Source organism: Vulpes lagopus, chromosome 2 (assembly GCF_018345385.1).
Source record: "Vulpes lagopus strain Blue_001 chromosome 2, ASM1834538v1, whole genome shotgun sequence".
NCBI classification, from domain to species: Eukaryota; Metazoa; Chordata; class Mammalia; order Carnivora; family Canidae; genus Vulpes; species Vulpes lagopus.
In genome coordinates this window covers 32,712,307-32,731,055 of record NC_054825.1, presented here as the reverse complement: position 1 = coordinate 32,731,055, position 18,749 = coordinate 32,712,307, and the positions used below count along the sequence as shown (strand labels likewise).

General features: G+C 36.8%; 1 protein-coding gene across 3 annotated transcripts in view; it reads left to right on the top strand.

The window, feature by feature from the left end:
* TBC1D12 (TBC1 domain family member 12) overlaps positions 1-17,028 on the top strand; it is a 96,071-nt gene extending 79,043 nt beyond the window's left edge. For 2 of the 3 annotated variants that reach the window (XM_041745044.1, XM_041745043.1), the window contains 7 exons: positions 883-963; positions 2,434-2,522; positions 3,403-3,474; positions 10,561-10,689; positions 10,951-11,060; positions 13,579-13,837; positions 14,904-17,026. In XM_041745044.1, the coding sequence (XP_041600978.1) occupies positions 883-963; positions 2,434-2,522; positions 3,403-3,474; positions 10,561-10,689; positions 10,951-11,060; positions 13,579-13,837; positions 14,904-14,972 (809 nt within the window). In that variant the 3' untranslated portion in view covers positions 14,973-17,026. Of the gene's footprint in view, positions 1-882; positions 964-2,433; positions 2,523-3,402; positions 3,475-10,560; positions 10,690-10,950; positions 11,061-13,578; positions 13,838-14,903 lie in introns of all 3 variants that reach the window. The other variant, XM_041745042.1, reaches the window with a different exon arrangement.
* Positions 17,029-18,749: the final 1,721 nt, after the last annotated feature.

Genomic DNA, 18,749 nt, shown 5'->3' with positions numbered 1-18,749 from the left:
ATGAACTTACCATCTTCCTACATCCCACAAATCACAAATTTGCTTCTTCTGTGTTCATTCTCTCATTGGCAGTATTATCTACCCAGCTACTCCAACCAGAAACCTGGGAGTCCTAATGAGTCTGCCTTCTTCCCCTCACTCTCTCAACAAGTTCTGGATTTTCTACTTTCTGAATATCTTTTGTGTTCATTCCTTCCCTCCAACTGCACTATCACTGCTCAAGTTCAAGCCTCATCATCTTTTGCTTGGGCTATTACAATAAAACTGTTAACTTTTCTTCAGCAAAACTTCAGCTTCAACCTACCCATGACACTACTGCTGGCATAACTGACACAAATCACATAAATCAGACTGTGCTATACCCCTGCACCTATGGATGAACTCTACCCGCCTTAGCATACCATTTGAGTCCTGTCCTGTCAAGAACTAGTGCTTGCCTCTGTCATCCAGCCTCCTCATTTCCTCTTCCTCCCTCACCCATTATAATATAAGAGTACTGAAATCTCTTGTAATTCATCCAGATAAGTCATGATCTCTTTTTTTCTCTGTGACTTTGCCCATGATGAGAATTCTTAGAATGCCTTCTTCCACCTTGTTCATTTATAAAACTCCTATCTATTCCTTATGGACAGCTCAGCTCATCACTTCCTCTAAGAATCCTTCCTTTATTTCCCATCTGGGTTGGGAAATTCTCCAAGTGATCCCACGGTTCCATGTCTGTATTTCTCACAGCACTTAATTCTCAAAACTACCTTGTTACATATGTAGCCCCAAGTTTACAAATGAACCTTTCCATGACCAGGGAAAAAAAAAGTAAAAAAAGTTAAAGTATATGAATGTATTTTTCCTACTACTTACTAATTTTTATTTTGTTTTCCCTAGAACTTTATGAAATCTTCCTCTCAAGAGCAAAAGAACGGTGGAAAAGCTTCAGTGAAACAAGTTCAGAGAATGATATGGAAGGTATGATTTTTCTTTTTAGTAAAAATTTCTGGGTGAAAATCCAGTCAGATACTAGTGTGGTTTTTTACCATGGGTCAGGAACTGTAGTAATTGCTTTACAGCATTATCTCCTTTAACATTAATAGCCCTTTAAGTAGGTGATATTATCCCAAAAAGTATAGGAGGAGACTCAAAGTAGTTAACTTGTAAGCAATGAAGCTGTGAGGTAAACCCAGATTTTTGGACCTGGGAACCCAGGATTTGTTCACAACAGTAAGACTGATGGAGTGAAGTATTTTTAAGCCAACTTTTAACTTAAAAATAGATGGTCTTCGCTCCTCACTTATGACCTCCTATTACCTCACTCACTGACTTTCATTTACTCCCTAATACATTATTTATCATTCTTATCATGCCTTAGCTTTTATTCATTTAATTAACTCATAGACGTCATCTTTCCCTTCATTCTCATCAGTTTTCTTTCCTAATCATTTTAGAGAAGATAGGAACACTTTTTTCCTGTTGTCATTATTTCTTAAACATAGGTAGAGGGCAGCCTGGGGAGTGGTTCAGCGGTTTAGTGCCACCTTCAGTCCAGGGCATGATCCTGGAGACCCAGGATCGAGTCTCACATCAGGCTTCCTGCATGGAGTCTGCTTCTGCCTCTGCCTATGTTTCTTCCTCTCTCTCTCTCTCTTTCTCTCTCTCTGTGTCTCTCATGAATAAATAAATAAAATCTTAAAAAGAATAAAAATATATAGGTAGAGGGCAGCCCAGGTGGCTCAGCGGTTTAGTGCTGCCTTTGGTCCAGGGCTTGATCCTGGAGACCCGGGATTGAGTCCCATGTCAGGCTCCATGCATGGAGCCTGCTTCTCCCTCTGCCTGTGTCTCTGCCTCTCTCTCTCTCTCTCTCTCTCTCTCTCTCTCTCTCTGTGTGTCTCTCATGAATAAATAAAATCTTTTAAAAAAACCAAACTTGTCCTATTTGAAACTTACTTGTTTTTTCCCAGTTGTTATTGTGGGAGCGATAGTCTGCTCTTTTTTAATTTTTACTTTTTAAAGATTTTTTTCATTTATTCATTAGAGACAGAGAGGCAGAGACATAGGCAGAGGGAGAAGCAGGCTCCCTGCAGGGAGCTCAATGCAGGACTCCATCTGGGAACTCTGGGGTCACTCCCTGAACCAAAGGCAGATGCCCAACTGCTGAGCCACCCAGGTGTCCCTGATAGTCTGCTCTTCTCTTGCCTAAAAAAACTAGAGGTAGAAATCTTTCATAAACCTTTCTGACAAATATATAAATATTTTCTTCATGTAAGAGGGTCTAAATTCGAGGAAAAGCTGTGTGGCATTTCTTTAAATTTCTTGATTATTCAGCTTTTAACTTTCCTTAAGTAACATATCTATGCTGTGTGATCGATCAATCTGTATGTACAAGATTTAAATGGTTATAGCCAAGTAACCATCTTAATTTTATCTGCCTGGCAAATACAGGTGTATCTCTTGCTGATCGGGAGGCCAGTCTGGAATTAATTAAGTTGGATATATCCCGTACATTTCCATCCCTTTACATCTTTCAAAAGGTGAGGATTTCTAACCAGTTAGAACTACTTTAAAAATTTTTTTTAATTCTAGGCAACAAAGTGTAAAATGCATAGCTATTATTTTTTAGAAGGCTAAACTATAAAAGTTGGAGACCTTTATATAAAAATGTGAAACTATTAGGAAAATTCTAAAGATAATTTCTGTTGTTTTGTTCTACTGACTAAATGCATTACAGTTAGCATAGCCCATAATGACTTCATTCATTAAGGTGAATTTCTTTTACTTTTTATTCTGTAAGATATTTGAATTCGAACTTTTTTACTTATTAGTCAGTTGTTAAAATGTAAAGAACGTTTTCCCAAATCTTAGTTTTCCAGAATTACTATGGAAATAGGAAAAAATGGTTCATAAAAATGATTTTGTGCAGAGGCTGTCATGAGTTGCTTCTAATTTGAGAAATGGTTACATTTGTGTATACTTTATATTTCACACATGGAATTTCTCTAGATTGATAAAATGAGATAAAAATTTTTACCACTAAGATTAAAATTCTTAACAAACTTAATTTGGTATAGTTTGATGATTTCTTTTTGCTAAAATTATATTGTGTGAAAGGAAACAGTCTGTTTTCATCATAATCTTAGTGTATCAAATTTAGAAACTGTAAAATGGTACATAGACTATATAACTTGTATCCATCAAGTGAATTTATTTGGCTTTTTATTGTTCAGGATTAAATTTTTTTTATTAATTCTTTAGAAGAAACATCTTAGAGTATCAGAATATTACTGACAGTGATACAATTTACTAAAACTACTCATTTAGGAAATGCTAAAGTTTATTTAAAAATTAATTATTTGGGAATTAACTTAGAGACAATTATTTGTACAGTTTGACATTTCATTTTTCTCTCCTAAGGGTGGCCCATATCATGATGTCTTACATAGTATCTTAGGAGCATATACCTGTTACAGACCTGATGTTGGTTATGTAAGTATTTGTTTCAATCTGGTTTTTGAACATAAACATCTTATCTGTTATCAAAGTATTTTATGTTGTACTAGCTCCTAAATGTATGTAATCGCTAGGTCTTGTTTTTCTTGGGTTCATCAACTTACCCAGAGAGGAATCTTTGCAGGGTTAGGGTTAGGCTTGTGAGACAGTCTGCCAGATTTCTGGAAGAGCTGCTGAGAATTTTATTATTCACTCTGCAAACTCATATTAATTGCCACTGCTCTTGGGGTGGTGCCTATTGTCTTCTCACTGTGCCTCCAGAGATAAATTTCTTCTATTATGTCAGGTTGAAGGAAAGATGGGCATCCGTCCATATAGAATAGAGGAGGGGATTTTCTCCTTTTATAAATTTTCAGCCAATCTTAGTTTTATTTTTTTTTTTTAAAGATTTTATATATTCATTCATGAGAGACAGAGAGAGAGAGAGAGAGAGGCAGAGACACAGGAAGAGGCAGAAGCAGGATCCCCACAGGAAGCTGGACGTGGGACTCGATCCTGGGACTCCAAAGGCAGATGCTCAACTACTGAGCCACCCAGGCATCCCTCAATCTTAGTTTTAGCTTAAACTCCCCTTCTTCTCCCCCAGACCCCCAGTTTCAGAAGGGCCTGATAACCAGTTTCTGAGCCTTCCAGATTTGTGGCTGAATTGGTGTACTGCTTATTGGCTTATTGGCTTCCTCCTCTGCAAATATTTTAGTTTTAACATTCTCCATTTAGTCACAATTTCTAGAATTCTAGTAACATTTTTATTTACTGTTTATATTATTTTCCATTCTCTTTGTCCTCCTAGTATTTCTTTTTCTTTACTGTCATTTTAGTTGGATTTTGGAGGGAACATAGAAGAATGTAAGTGTTCAGTTTGCCATGTTTAATTGGAAGTCATAAAACCTCATCTCACCTTTGTCTTAAAATAGAAGAATTTAAGAGAATAGGATTGTCTGGTGCAACTTTATTTTGTTCCATGTTCATTTGTACATTAGTTCATTGATTCACTCAAATATTTATTGTGTGCTCATTGCTGTAGGTCAGGTGTTGTTCTAGGCACTTGAGGTATTCAGTGAAGAAAATAAAGATTCCTCCCCTTCTGACACTTAGAATGTAGAAAGAGGAGACAGACCACAAACAAATCATATATTATATTAAAAGGTGATAAGTGGGCAGCCCCGGAGGCACAGCGGTTTAGCGCTGCCTGCAGCTTGGGGTGTGATCCTGGAGACCCGGGATCGAGACCCACATCAAGCTTCCTGCATGGAGCCTGCTTCTCCCTCTGCCTGTGTCTCTGCCTCTCTCTTCGCTCTCTCTGAATGAATGAATAAACCTTAAAAAAAAAAAAAAGGTGATAAGTGCTACAGGACAAATATGACATAGTAAAAAGGGGGGAAGTGCCAAGTTTGGGTATGGGGCAGGTTTTATATTAAAGATGGTCAAAAAAAAAAAAAAAGATGGTCAAGTAGTTGTAAAGTAGAAAGTGAAACTTGTATGAAGAGTCTAAACTCTTGCTCATGTATTATTACATCATAAAATGTAAAAATATTATGTAATGTTCATATTTTTTAAAGATTTATTTTTAAGTAATTTCTGCGCCCAACATGGGGCTTGAACTTACAACCTGAGATCAAGAGTTATAGGCTCTACCCAGAGCCTGCTCCTGTAACGTTCACATTTTTAAGTTGACATTTAAATTTTATCGTCATGAGTTTATTTTTTATTTTATTTTTTAAATTTTTAAATTTTTATGCCACCCAGGGATCCCTCGTCATGAGTTTATAAAGGATTTAATTTTTAGTACTTGCTAAATGTTATTTTAAAATAACACTCAAAATAAAATAAAATAAAATTTAAAAAATAAAATAAATAAAATAAATAAAAATAAAATAAATAAAATAAAATAAAATAAACACTCAATCTTTTTTAAAAAGTGTAGCTATTTAAATAATATAATGGGGATCCCTGGGCGGCTCAGCGGTTTAGCGCCTGCCTTTAGCCCAGGGCACGATCCTGGAGTCCCGGGATTGAGTCCCACTTCAGGCTTCTGGCATGGAGCCTGCTTCTCCCTCCTCCTGTGTTTCTGCTTCTCTCTCTATGTCTATCATAAATAAATAAATAAATCTTAAAAAAATAATAATAATATAATTATATATATACTATCCACTTAAAGAAAAATATATGACATATACAGCTGTCAAATAACTATGGTGTATACCTGAAACTAATACTATATGTTAACTATACTTCAATTTAAAAAAAGAAAAATACAGGGGCACTTGAGTGGCTCAGTGGTTGAGCCTTACCTTCAGCTCAGGCCGTGATCCTGGGGTCCTGGGATTGAGTCCCTCATTGGGCTCCCCGTGGTTAGCCTGCTTCTCCCTCTGCCTATGTCTCTCCCTCTCTCTCTGTGTTGCTCATGAATAAATAAATAAAATGTTAAAAAAAAAGAAAGGAAAAGAAAAATATATGAACAAGCTCTACATTAATAGTTTACAAATTATACAGATTATCTCTTTGAATTTATGTAAAATGACCACACAATATAACCTAACTGTGGTAATGCCAAGCCTTAACGGCAAACTAGCCAAGTCAGATTTATTTTATAATAGTATAAACTATGTTAGAACATATATTTCATGTTGTGATTTGACAGAATAGGGTTTTTTTTTAATTTTTTTTAAATTTATTTATGATAGTCAGAGAGAGAGAGAGAGAGAGAGAGAGGCAAAGACATAGGCAGAGGGAGAAGCAAGCTCCATGCACCGGGAGCCTGATGTGGGATTCGATCCTGGGTCTCCAGGATCGCGTCCTGGGCCAAAGGCGCCAAACTGCTGAGCCACCCAGGGATCCCCAGAATAGGTTTTTAATTATATTAATAACACATGCTGAATCTATCAGTAAACCACACAAAAGTTTTATTTCTGGGGTTTATTCAGTATATCTTGAAAAAAATTGGTGGTTCATATTCCAGTTATGTTTAAAAGAACCAAGGGTGCACCAATCTATATTATATTACTATTTTTTTATTTGTTCTCCTTGGGACTCTCCCTCAGTCGCTGTGCATTTTTAGAAAGTGGTATAGAAAAGGTGAGGTCACCAAATGAAAGCTGTTACTACTACTCTCTATTCTACATATACTGAAATTCAGTCCTATTTCTATTCACATATGTGACAGGAGGCCATAGGGCTCCCTCCAAGCAGTATTTCAAATTATCTTTTGTTTCGCATTCATGGTTCAGAGCGATTCACCATCATAAGTTAGAGAATGGGTGAGGACCGTGACTTTCACTTGGTACTGTGAATGTAATGATATTCTTAGGCAAACCATGTATAGAAAGCGAACATGTAAATGGAGGATCTGGGAATGGATTTCTCTAAAATAATCCATCACGGTGTACCATGTACTCTCTGGAAAGTTCTTTATGTGTCTCCAGGGCACCTTCTTCCCAGTTTAAGACCACTGCTGTCTAGGTTGTTGAATTGTATTCGTTTTCTGCTTTGAAGAAATGGTTATAGGTTCCTTCTGAGTAGAATAAAACTCTAGAGTCTTGAGTATCAGTTGCTTGTAAGGTCCTCTGACACAGGCTTTCTCCTTTGCAGCAAGGAAGTAGGTAGCTATTATTTTGCCTAGACTGGGTCTACTATGAACTGGGCTTGTGCAGTGGTGGGGCTGGAAAGTCGGTGTGTCTCATAATCATAAAAGTGGAAGTGAGAAGACACATTTTCTAATAGCTCAGGAGGAGTAAAAAACTGTAGACAAGGATTTTACTCTAAGACCTTGGTAAACTTTGTAACTTTCCCACATTGATTTTTCATTATAGTTCTCCATTTGTCTATAGTGATTATCAGCAAAACTAAAACAAGAAAGATCTGTGTGCAGCATGTAAGGGTAATAAAGAATGGGGAATCTGAGTAGATGACCTCCTCCTATGACCTAGGCAGGCATAGGGGAATAAAGAAAGACTTCAAGTAACAGAAAGTGGATGGGTTACACAGGTACTTCAAATGACTAAAGTTTTATTTTTTTAAGTAAGCTCGTGCCCAGCCTTTTAAGCTGAGTGATCTATACATAAGGTGTTTAAGAAGTAAAATTTTAGGGGTGCCTAGCTGGCTCAGTCAGTAGAGCACGCAACTCTTGATCTTGGGGTTGGTGAGTTCAAGCCGCACATTGTGCATTGTCATTGTTTAATTGGCAGCATTTTCCTTTTTCAGTGTTACATAAAATAATGTTTCTTAAACAGCATCTTAGATTCAATTAAATATATTAATTTCTTCTCTTTGCTGCCTATTACAGATGGCTAACAGCTTTCCCTTGCATCCATTCAACAGATTTTGTGGTACTAAAAATATAATTGTGAACAAACAGACACGGTCTCGTCTCTGTATTGTATTAGTTTCCTATTATGGCCATAACAAATTGCCACAAACGTAGTGGCTTTAAACAAGACAAATTTCAGGGCACCTGGGTGGCTCAGTCAGTTAAGTGTCTGCCTTTGGCTTAGGTGGTGATCCCAGGGTCCTGGGATTGAGCTATGTTGGGTTCCCTGCTCAGGGAGGAGCCTGCTTCTCCCTCTGCTACTCCTTCTGTCTCTATTCACTTGCGCGTGCGTGCTCTCTCTTGCTTTCTCATAGAAATAAATCTTTTTAAAAAAAGTACAAATTTATTATCTGGCAGCTCTGGAGATTAGAAGTCTGAAAGTCAAGGTTTATTAGCAGGGCTGTTTTCCTTCTGGAGGCTCTGGAGAAGAATTTATTTCCTTGCCTTTACCAGCTTCTGGAGGCTGCCTACATTCCTTGACTCCTGACCACCCCCACCCTCCATCTTCAAAGCATCCTCAAATCTCTCTGTGAGTCTCCTACCTCCCTCCGTCATTTAAAAGGACGAGATGATTACATTGGGCTACCCACATAATTCAGGGTAATCTCACCATCACAAAATCCTTAATTTAATTACATCTTCGAAGTCCCTTCTGCCTTGCAAGGTAACATTTTCACGGGTTACAAGGATTAGGTTGTGGATATCATCCTGGGCATGTTATTCTGCCTGCCACAGGTCCTATCCTCATGGAATTTATACTCTAGAAAATCAAGTAGGGAATTACTGCAGATTTTGCAAAGAGTACCCAGAAGAAGCCAGAGAGGTAGGAGGAAAACAAGAAATACCGGATCACAGAAGCAAAGGGAATTCTGAGGGTAGAAAAGTACTCATTTTACAAGTTATTGGTCATCCTGGCAAGAGGAATTTCAAGATAGTATAGTAATGGAGTGGGAATCCAAACTGAAGTGTACTGAGAAAGGAGACATAGTGATTGTAGGCAAACCTTCAAAAAAAATGGGACAGTGGTTTCTTTCTTTCTTTTTTTAAGATTTTATTTATTTATTCACGATAGACACACACAGAGAGAGAGAGAGGCAGAGACACAGGCAGAGGGAGAAGCAGGCTCCATGCCAGGAGCCCGATGAGGGACTCGATCCCCGTTCTCCAGGATCCCGCCCTGGGCCAAAGGCAAGCGGCCAAACCGCTGAGCCACCCAGGGATCCCGAGACAGTGGTTTCATTGTAAACACTGTTAGTGTTGTTTTGTGTAAGTCTGTTATGCACATCTCTACCAGAAATAAGTGCCTGATGAAGTTTTTTAGTTAAAGAATGAGCAGTGGCTCCATATCACTTACCTACTCAAAAATGTACAGCAGTTCTCCATAACTCACAAGCAAGCATCTGTGTGGCCGATCTTTTTCCTCAGGGCTTTTCACTGTTTGTAAATGCATCCTACTTAAGTTCTCTCAATATAAAGATTGTGCTCCAGCTGGGCTGGTCCTATGTGTCTTTGCTTATATTTCTTTTCTTCCCTGGAATGTTTTTTCTTATTTTTTCGTCCTGCTTTTCCAGGAACCTAGCCTTACTGTTCATCCTCCCACCACCCCTACTGTCTTAGAACATCAGCAGCACTTCTCATCTCTTTTATTCTTGGTTCCTCACTTTCTACCTCAGACAGATGTGCTGTGACAATGAAGACAATCACCGGATTTTCTCTATCCTCTACTTTGAAAGACTTCAGACCGAGAGAAAATGAAAGTGAGATTAGTACACAGAGATAGGCTTTTGTAGCAAGTAAAAGCAGATACTTTCTTCAGAATTTTTTTCACAAATTTTCCCTAATTCTTTTTTTTTTTTTTTTTACGATTTTATTTATTTATTCATGAGAGACACACAGAGAGAGAGAGGGAGGCAGAGACACAGGCAGAGGGAGAAGCAGGCTCCATGCAGGGAGCCTGCCGTGGAACTCGATCCCGGGTCTCCAGGATCACACCCTGGGCTGAAGGCGGCGCTAAACCGCTGAGCCACCTGGGCTACCCTCCCTAATTCTTTTTAAATTATAACACATGAACAAGAAATGTAAGATTAGGGAGATTTCATAATTATTAGCAGGTTCTCTATATTTACTTTCATTGACATATAAAAAGAAATCTTGATTAATTCTACTTTAACATTACTTTATAATTTTTTTTAAAGATTTTATGTATTCATGAGAGACACAGAAAGAAAGAGAGGCAGAGACACAGGCAGAGATACAGGCAGAGGGAGAAAGAAGCAGGCTCCATGCAGGGAGCCCGACATGGGACTCGATCCCGGGTTTCCAGGATCACGCCCTGGGCCGAAGGTGGTGCTAAACTGCTGAGCCACCGGGGCTGCCCCGCTTTATACTTTTTTAAGACTACAATGAGTATTCTTAAAATACCTCTACGCCTCTCTCGCTCTCTCTCTGTCTTTCATGAATGGATGAATAAAATCTTTAAAAAAATTTTTTTTAAAGAATACAATAGGGCAGCCCTGGTGGCACAGAGGTTTGGCGCCGCCTGCAACCCGGGGTGTATTCCTGGAGACCGGGATGGAGTCCCACGTCGGGCTCCCTGCATGGAGCCTGCTTCTCCCTCTGCCTGTGTCTCTGCCTCTGTCTCTCATGAATAAATAAATAAAATCTTTAAAAAAAATAAAAAAATAAAAGAATACAATAAGATAAACTGTATAGAATTATTGTTAGCACATTTTGATTAATTTCTTTTCTCTTTGAAGGTACAAGGGATGTCTTTCATAGCAGCAGTTCTCATTCTCAATTTGGAAGAGGCAGATGCCTTCATTGCATTTGCAAACCTCCTCAACAAGCCATGCCAGTTGGCCTTTTTTCGTGTGGATCACAACATGGTATGAACATTTGGAATGAATTGTGTTTTCCTTTGACATTCATGTTTATAGTCTGAATGCTCAGGGTAAGAAACAGTAATTAGAAGACCAAAATAATCTGATCTAAAATAAGTTTTTCATTGAAAACTCCTACCAATCATTGATGAAAAGACTCAGAAAACAGTGCTAAGCAAGATATTCTCTTAATTTATTATTAAGGATTTAATTTCTCTATTTCTAAAGTATACTTCTCAATAACTTTATTGGTATTTCTGTCTTTAGATGTTGAAATATTTTGCAACATTTGAAGTATTTTTTGAAGAAAATCTCTCCAAATTATTTCTTCATTTTAAATCTTACAGTCTTACACCAGACATATACTTGATAGACTGGTAAGTCATAACATAAGTAAAATACAATTAAAAGAAAACAAAGTATAACTTTTTTGTATATTTTAGGAACTAGTGTAAATCTCACTCACACGATAAAAACTCCTTCCCTTACAAATAGAGAAACTCTCACATTTTTGTGGGGAGGCATTTGATTATGGGCTGAAATCAGAATCTCTCAGTTTGTATTTTAGTTTCTTATGTATAAAATTAGAATAATACCTGTATCTTGGGTTGTAGTGAGAGTGTTCTACATGGATTATTATCTCCTTCAATATCTACATGCTATGGTATCAGAAAGAGCCATGTCTTTATCATTTTTAACATACAAGAACTTGCGATAGTTATGATAGTGGGTTGTTGTTGTGTTCACTAAGGGCTTTGTTTTTTTTCAAGACTTTCTCCAGCCTTTTTTTTTTTTTTTAATCCATCTTTTTGACAGAAGAGATCACTCTTTTTTCCCAACATTACAGTTATACGTCTTCCTTGCCAAGGACTCTTTTTTTGTTTGTTTTGCTTGCCGAGGACTCTTATATGAGGCTGCCAGTTGATAGAGAATGGTGGGGTGGTGAATTGTGCCAAAGGGAGCAGCAATTATCTTAAGATAGGTTGTTAAGGGGCAGCTCGGGTGGCTCAGCAGTTTAGCGTCACCTTCAGCCCAGGGTGTGATCCTGGAGACCTGGGATGGAGTCCAGTGTTGCAGTAGGGCTTCCTGCATGGAGCCTGCTTCTCCCTCTGCCTGTGTCTCTGCCTCTCTCTCTGTGTCTGTCAGGATTATATAAAATCTTTAAAAAAAAGAAAAAAAAGAGTACATATGAAACATTCAGACCTTCCATATGGCCATGCCTCCAGTGCCTCCATTCAACCATCCTTTGCAACTAGAGACACCTGACACCCCCCAGCCGAAACCCCCCCACCCCCCCTTCAGAAGCTCCTGGCTGGGGCCCCTCCCCTCTCCCCTCCCCCACATTGCCATAAAATCCCAATTATCAAATTCAGTTGATTTCATATAAATGATACTAAGTTTTAATATAGAAAAATAATTAATGGCCTTGATCAAATATGCTATATTCCCAGTTGTTTTTGGTTTATTTAAGCTTTTTTAAAAACTTATTTTTCAGTGTATTCTTTTCAGTTCCCACTAGGAACATTAGAGCTCCTTTGGGAAGGACTCAAGATAATGGGGAGGAGAAAGATTGTATGTTATGAGACCCAGAGGACCAAGATCAAATACTAAATCTGTAGAGAGGGGGGAAGGTATTCAATTGTCCGTCTTGAGGACCAACAAGTATCACAGTTGATAACAGGGAGCAGGATGTAACTAATAGTACTGTGTACTTCCTAGGCACTGCTGGTACCCTCTCTCATTTTGAGCAATGAATTACCATTCTCTGTACTACCAGGGGTGTGCTTTTGCTATGCAGTTAAATGTGTTTATAATTAAGAAATAGACATGGATTTTTGTTTAACTGCCTCTATTGAACTTACTGCGGACAAATTCCAGAATCAGTCATGCAAGAAAAAAGAGAAATAAGTAAGTGGCAGTGCTAAAGGGTAGGGGTGGGAAGAGGCTTTAGTTCCCTCCCTCAAGTTTCATCAGCACTGCCTCAGATAAACACAGTCTTTGAAAAAAAAAAAAAAAGTCTTACTTTGGGGGCAGCTAGCTTAGTTGGTGAGGTGTGCAACTCTTGATCTCAGGGTTATAAGTTTGAGCCCCATGTTGGGTGTAGAGATTACTTACAAATAAAATCTAAAAAAACAAAAACCCAAAAAACTTTTGCCAAGGCTGCTTCAAGAGAAGTTCTCTAGCATCTGCTCTCCCTGTTTCCCCAACCAAAATGCTGCCTTAAAGTACCACTTGATAGAGAATTACATGATCAGACATTGTCAGAAAGGATGGCAAAACCATTTTAGTGATTCTGTTGGAACCATATATACTCCAAAAGAAGTAGTAAGTAAAGTTTGGTAAAGGAAAAAAAACAACAACCCAGTATATGTTTATGGTGGGAGAAAAGAGAAAAGTCAGATGTTACAATTTTGTATTTAGGTTACTAAAAGATGATATTTGGGTTCCTCATAAAATAATAAGTAACTTTTATTGAACATTTCTTATGTGCCAGGCACTGTTCTGAATACTTTGCATTTATTCCTTTAATTTTCAAAACAATCCTGAGAGGTAATATTATACTTTGTTTACTAATGAGGAAACTGAGGCACAGCAGGGGTATATATCTTCCTCAAGGTAACACTCCTAATGCCAAACTCAGACATTCTGGTTTCAGAGCCCACAACCCTAACCACTAGGTGTTTTGCCACTCTAATTTGTGTTAGGCCAGGTCTCTGTGGGAGGTTGTAAATTACTTACTCCTTTCCCACTACTCAAGTTCTTTGAAGGAAGGAATCGTATCGTATTTACCTTCTAATCCCTAATTAAACACTGTTCTTTTTATATAGAGATGATTAATGAGTGAATGAATAAATGAATGAAAAGTATCAATGACTGTTTTCTCCCTAATTTTAGGATCTTCACACTATATAGCAAATCACTACCACTTGACCTGGCCTGTCGAGTCTGGGATGTATTTTGCAGAGATGGGGAGGAATTTTTATTTAGGACTGGATTAGGAATCCTCCGATTATATGAAGATATTCTCCTACAAATGGACTTTATTCATATAGCACAGTTTCTAACTAAATTACCAGAAGATATCACATCAGAAAAGCTGTTCAGCTGTATTGCAGCCATTCAGATGCAGAATAGCACCAAAAAATGGACTCAGGTAGAGTTACTTTTTCCTACTTATTCTAAAAGATGTGTTAAGACAATTAGTTGCCTTCTTATAAAAGCTATTTATTTCTCGGGGCAGCCCCAGTGGCGCAGCGGTTTGGCACCGCCTGCAGCCTAGGGTGTGATCCTGGAGACCCGGAATCGAGTCCCACATCGGGCTCTCTGCATGGAGCCTGCTTCTCCCTCTGTCTGTGTCTCTGCCCCTCTCTCTCTGTGTCTATGAATAAATAAATAAAATCTTTTTTTTAAGAGCTATTTATTTCTCAAATATTAGTGCATAATTTAAAAAGTTTTTTAAAAAATAATTTTTTTACTTTGAAAAGGCAAGAATTTAAAGCAGATTGCTTCTCTTTCCAAATCTGTGGCTTTTTTTTTTCTTTTTATGTAACTTTGGTATTTCTGTCTTTCTTCACATTTCTTTCTTTCTTCAAATTTTAAATAGACAACAGTGTATGAAACACCTACTGTAGGGACCCAGGACACCTGGGTAGCTCAGTCCGTTAGGAGTCTGACTCTTGGTCTCAGTTCAGGTCTTGCTCTCAGGGTGATGAGTTCAGGCACTATGTTGGGCTCTACACTGGGTGTGGCACATACTTAAAAAACAAACCACCTACCTTATACTAAGGATTTGCAATAGAAAGAATATAATGTATGATACTGGCTTTTTAGATGGTTAGTCCTGTTAGGGAAGCAAACGTTGGCAATCTAAGTTAAGTACCATAAAAGATAGCATAATCACTTGCTCCTTGAATGATAGACAATAGGCATCATAAGCTCACAGTTTTATTGCTTATGAAAAAGAAATGTAAGAATATGGGTCCAGAAGATGTTCTGTTACCAATAGTAATTTCAGAATATTTGGCAAGTGAAAACTGGAATCTAATTATATACCATAAAATTGGGTTGAAATGAACAAGAGGATTTGAGAATGGCAGTCTTCCAGGGGCAGAGGTAAATATACTAAAGTTTTTCATATTAATGAACTATAGTTACTTAAATCTCTTTAATCTATGCAGTAGTTATTTTGAGGATTAATCTTTCCTTTATATAATTTCCAGGTCTTTGCATCTGTAATGAAGGATATTAAAGAAGGAGACAAGAATAATAGTCCTGCTCTGAAAAGCTAATCTTCAGAATTAACAGACTAATTGAAACATAAATAATGTTGTTTTGATAAAAGTTTTTTGTTTCCTATGTAAAAAACATGGAAGAAAATGTTGGAGAAACTTAAAAGAATCAAGACATGGGAAACTGCCGATTTTGAATTCCATGGCTGAAGTAAATGAAATGAGTAACTGATTGACAGTATTAATAAAAAAGTATTTTGTAGGGAGAGCCATTTTACAAAAGGAAAAGTTTAAATGGCTAGTTAGTACTCCATAATTTGGAGTGAACAGTTTAATGCAATAAACTTTTTTAACAGCTTTGGAGATTATTCAGATTTTTACATCTTTTCTTTTTTAACAATTACCATAAAAGCACTTTGGAAGTCAGAGCAGAATTGTTGAATATTACTTTAACTTCCAAAATACTATTTGAAATAAACACCTTAATACAAATATAATCTTCAGTTCTGACCTTTTGAAGATATTAGAGACCACGAGAAAGCAACTTTGATTGTAAAGTATTTAAGTCACTGAAGTTGTTACCTTCATTCACAGGTCGGGCAAATTTGGGTTTTCTGGGAACTGGAAATACTGATGGGAGCTTGTTTCATGTTTGTTTAGGTGTTTTTCCACAGTATCATGTCTGTCTGTTTTTGAAGGGAAATTGTTTCTTAAAGAATTCCTGTCAAAGAATTCTAGTTTTTCTGTTTCTAGTCTAAGGAGTTATTCTAGTAATTTAAGAGAGCTAACTGGTAGAAGGAAAGTTCTTTGCACTTTAGTGGACTGAAGACTTGATTTTGGAAGTAAGTCCATAAATATAAATGAGATTTTTTCCACTGGTAAAAGTAAAACATAGGAATTCTGAGAGCTGAAATAGCATGCTACTTGGCAAGACTTTAATTTTTTTAGTTAAAATTCCTTCACTGTCTATAGAAACAAAATTTAATTCCAGTTTTAAATTTGAAATCTTAATATGTAGCCAAGTCTATGACTTGTAAAACACTGTGCATAATTTTCTAATCAATGGAAATAAGAGTAAAAGAAAAAGATAAAATTAACTTTTTTCTAATGAGTCTAACTTTGATGATATAGTGGATAAAGAAATTAATTATTGGTAAATCAACATGAAATTTATTATTATATGTTTAATCCTTGAACCTAAAATAAATCACTTGAGTATTATAAGTGGTATCTGTATAACATACTCTTTGGTTAATAATTAGATGTTACAGTGTGCTTTTATGTTTGCAGTTTAGTTTAAAACAACACTTGAGCATACTATTTCTGTTAGTGATATATATAGTCTTCAAACTAACAAGCCTGTGAACCTTGTTAGTTCAGTGACTGCCTCTTCAGGAGTATGGGACCAGATGATGTCCATATATTTTTACCCCATGGGTCATTCTAGCCTAGGGACCACTAGTGGAACCCTCAGAAGTTAACTCCTATCTTAGGAGCTTACTTAGTGGAAACTAGTATTGTAATAAATATTGAGGGAGTACCCAGGGTCTTAATAGGTTTCAGAATGATATTTTAACTCTGGTAACTACTTCCTCGATATTGGTGACCCTGATAAGAGGGAATGTAACCCCTGGCAGTAATCTCATTGAAGTTATACTACCTGCCTAAATTTAATCTTACGTTTGTGTATTTTTCCCAGTATTTCTTTTTCTCATTTTTATTATTGTACAGTTTCTTTACCTTTCAAGTATGTGTATATAAAATGTAAATACAAGGAATTCACTAAATACCACTATTAATAACTACTGTGTAAATAAAACTTGTAAGCAGAGTAATTACTTGAAATGAGTCTTCATTACTTTGGGGATAACTGGTTTATTTAACCACATTTGGAGGGAAAAGGAAATTTTTTCTTTTTTTTTTTGGACAAATTTCTCTTCGAAGGGATATTTTGGTCCTTCAGCCTCTTGAGACTCAGTACTGGCAGCTGAAATATTATCCTGTATCTTCCTTTGAACCTCCTATACAGGCAGTATAGGGTTATTCAACACGGTCAGTGTATGACAATTTTGTTTCGTTTTGGTTAAAGTTGATTTTTTTTTTTTAATTTTTATTTATTTATGATAGTCACACAGAGAGAGACACAGGCAGAGACACAGGCAGAGGGAGAAGCAGGCTCCATGCACCGGGAGCCCGACGTGGGATTCGATCCTGGGTCTCCAGGATCGTGCCCTGGGCCAAAGGCAGGCGCTAAACCGCTGCGCCATCCAGGGATCCCTAAAGTTGATTTTCAATTAAAAAGTTTTCCTAAGGGGATCCCTGGATGGCTCAGAGGTTTAGCGCCTGCCTTCAGCCTAATGTGGTCCTGGAGGCCTGGGATCAAATCCCGTATCAGGCTCCCTGCATGGAGCCTGCTTCTCCCTCTGCCTGTGTCTCTGCCTCTCTCTCTCTCTGTCTCTCATGAATAAATAAATAAAATCTTTAAAAAAATAAATAAAATAGCTTTATGCCTATAATACATATTTAAAAAAAAGTTTTCCTAAAATCTTTAAGATTATGTGAAATTTAATATGTATATGTTTCCTTTGTCTATTATTTTACATAAATATATATAGATAATTTCTCACTTCATTGTCCTTTCAGCCCAGGTACAGATTGTATTATTTAAATGCTACTTAGAAGATCCTAGTATGACTTTTTCTAAAAGTCATAGAATATAATCATAGTTTTTGCTGATTTCTTTTGCAGTGATGATCTTCATATAATATTATTGGTCTGGGTGTATTTGTTTGACTTTACGAAAGTTAGATAGCATCTTCTCCCTCTCCCTCCGCCTGCTTACCCCCTCCCTCACCTGCCCCAGCTCAAGTCTGTCTCTCTCTCTCAAATAAATAAAATATTGAAAAAAAAGAACAGTTTTCATTGTATCTTAGGAATTAATGCTATTTTTTACCTAAAGCAGTCAATGTTTTAGAGACTATACTGTTGGAGGATATAAATTCTAAAGTATATAATCATGGAATAATTTATATTCATAATGCCATGTGGTTTATTTTTATTTTTCTTATTTTTGATTGGATAAAACTATTTTGTATTCCATGAGCACATTCAGATAGCAGAGATGGGTGTAAAAGAGGCAAAAAAATATGTGACAAAACAGCATTGGGAAATCAGCTTTTCATTTGCCATGACTAGTTGACATATATAGTGTCAGAAAACAAAAGTCTTACCTCCGGGGAAAAGTGATTTTTGTACTGAATTCATTATTTTGATGTTGTCAAAGCAGTGCCCAAATCCCAAATGTAGTAAAACTTCATTAATTAGAACTTCGCTGTTTCACAACATGTAAAAACAAAAATTAAAATAGAAGATTTTAGGGAAACTAAACTACACTTCAGAGAGAGTAGAAAGCCTGGCCCTTTAAAAATATTGTTAGTAAACAAACAGTGTGATTGCAGTAGAAGTGAACTACTTGGTATTTTGAATGAAAGTAGGAATGTTTGCTAAGCCCTGCTAAACACTGCCTCTTAATATTTTGATAGGCTAAAATTGCAAGGCTTGGGAAGTTAGCAAAATTGCATTTCTTTCCAAGCATTCTAACCATTCATATTTATCTTCCCTCTGTTTCAATTAATAAGGTTTTATTATTTGCATTTCATTCTGTGGGAAAGGTTTATTTTCTAATAAGTACAAGAAGTTTTGACTTTCAAAAAAATTGCATTACAACGTGTTGCATTTGTTGAACATTTAAATAAACAGTACTTGCACGATTTTATGTAAAGTAAAATGACTTGTACTATTGCATTGTATTTGGAAAATCATTTTTGTAATAAATAT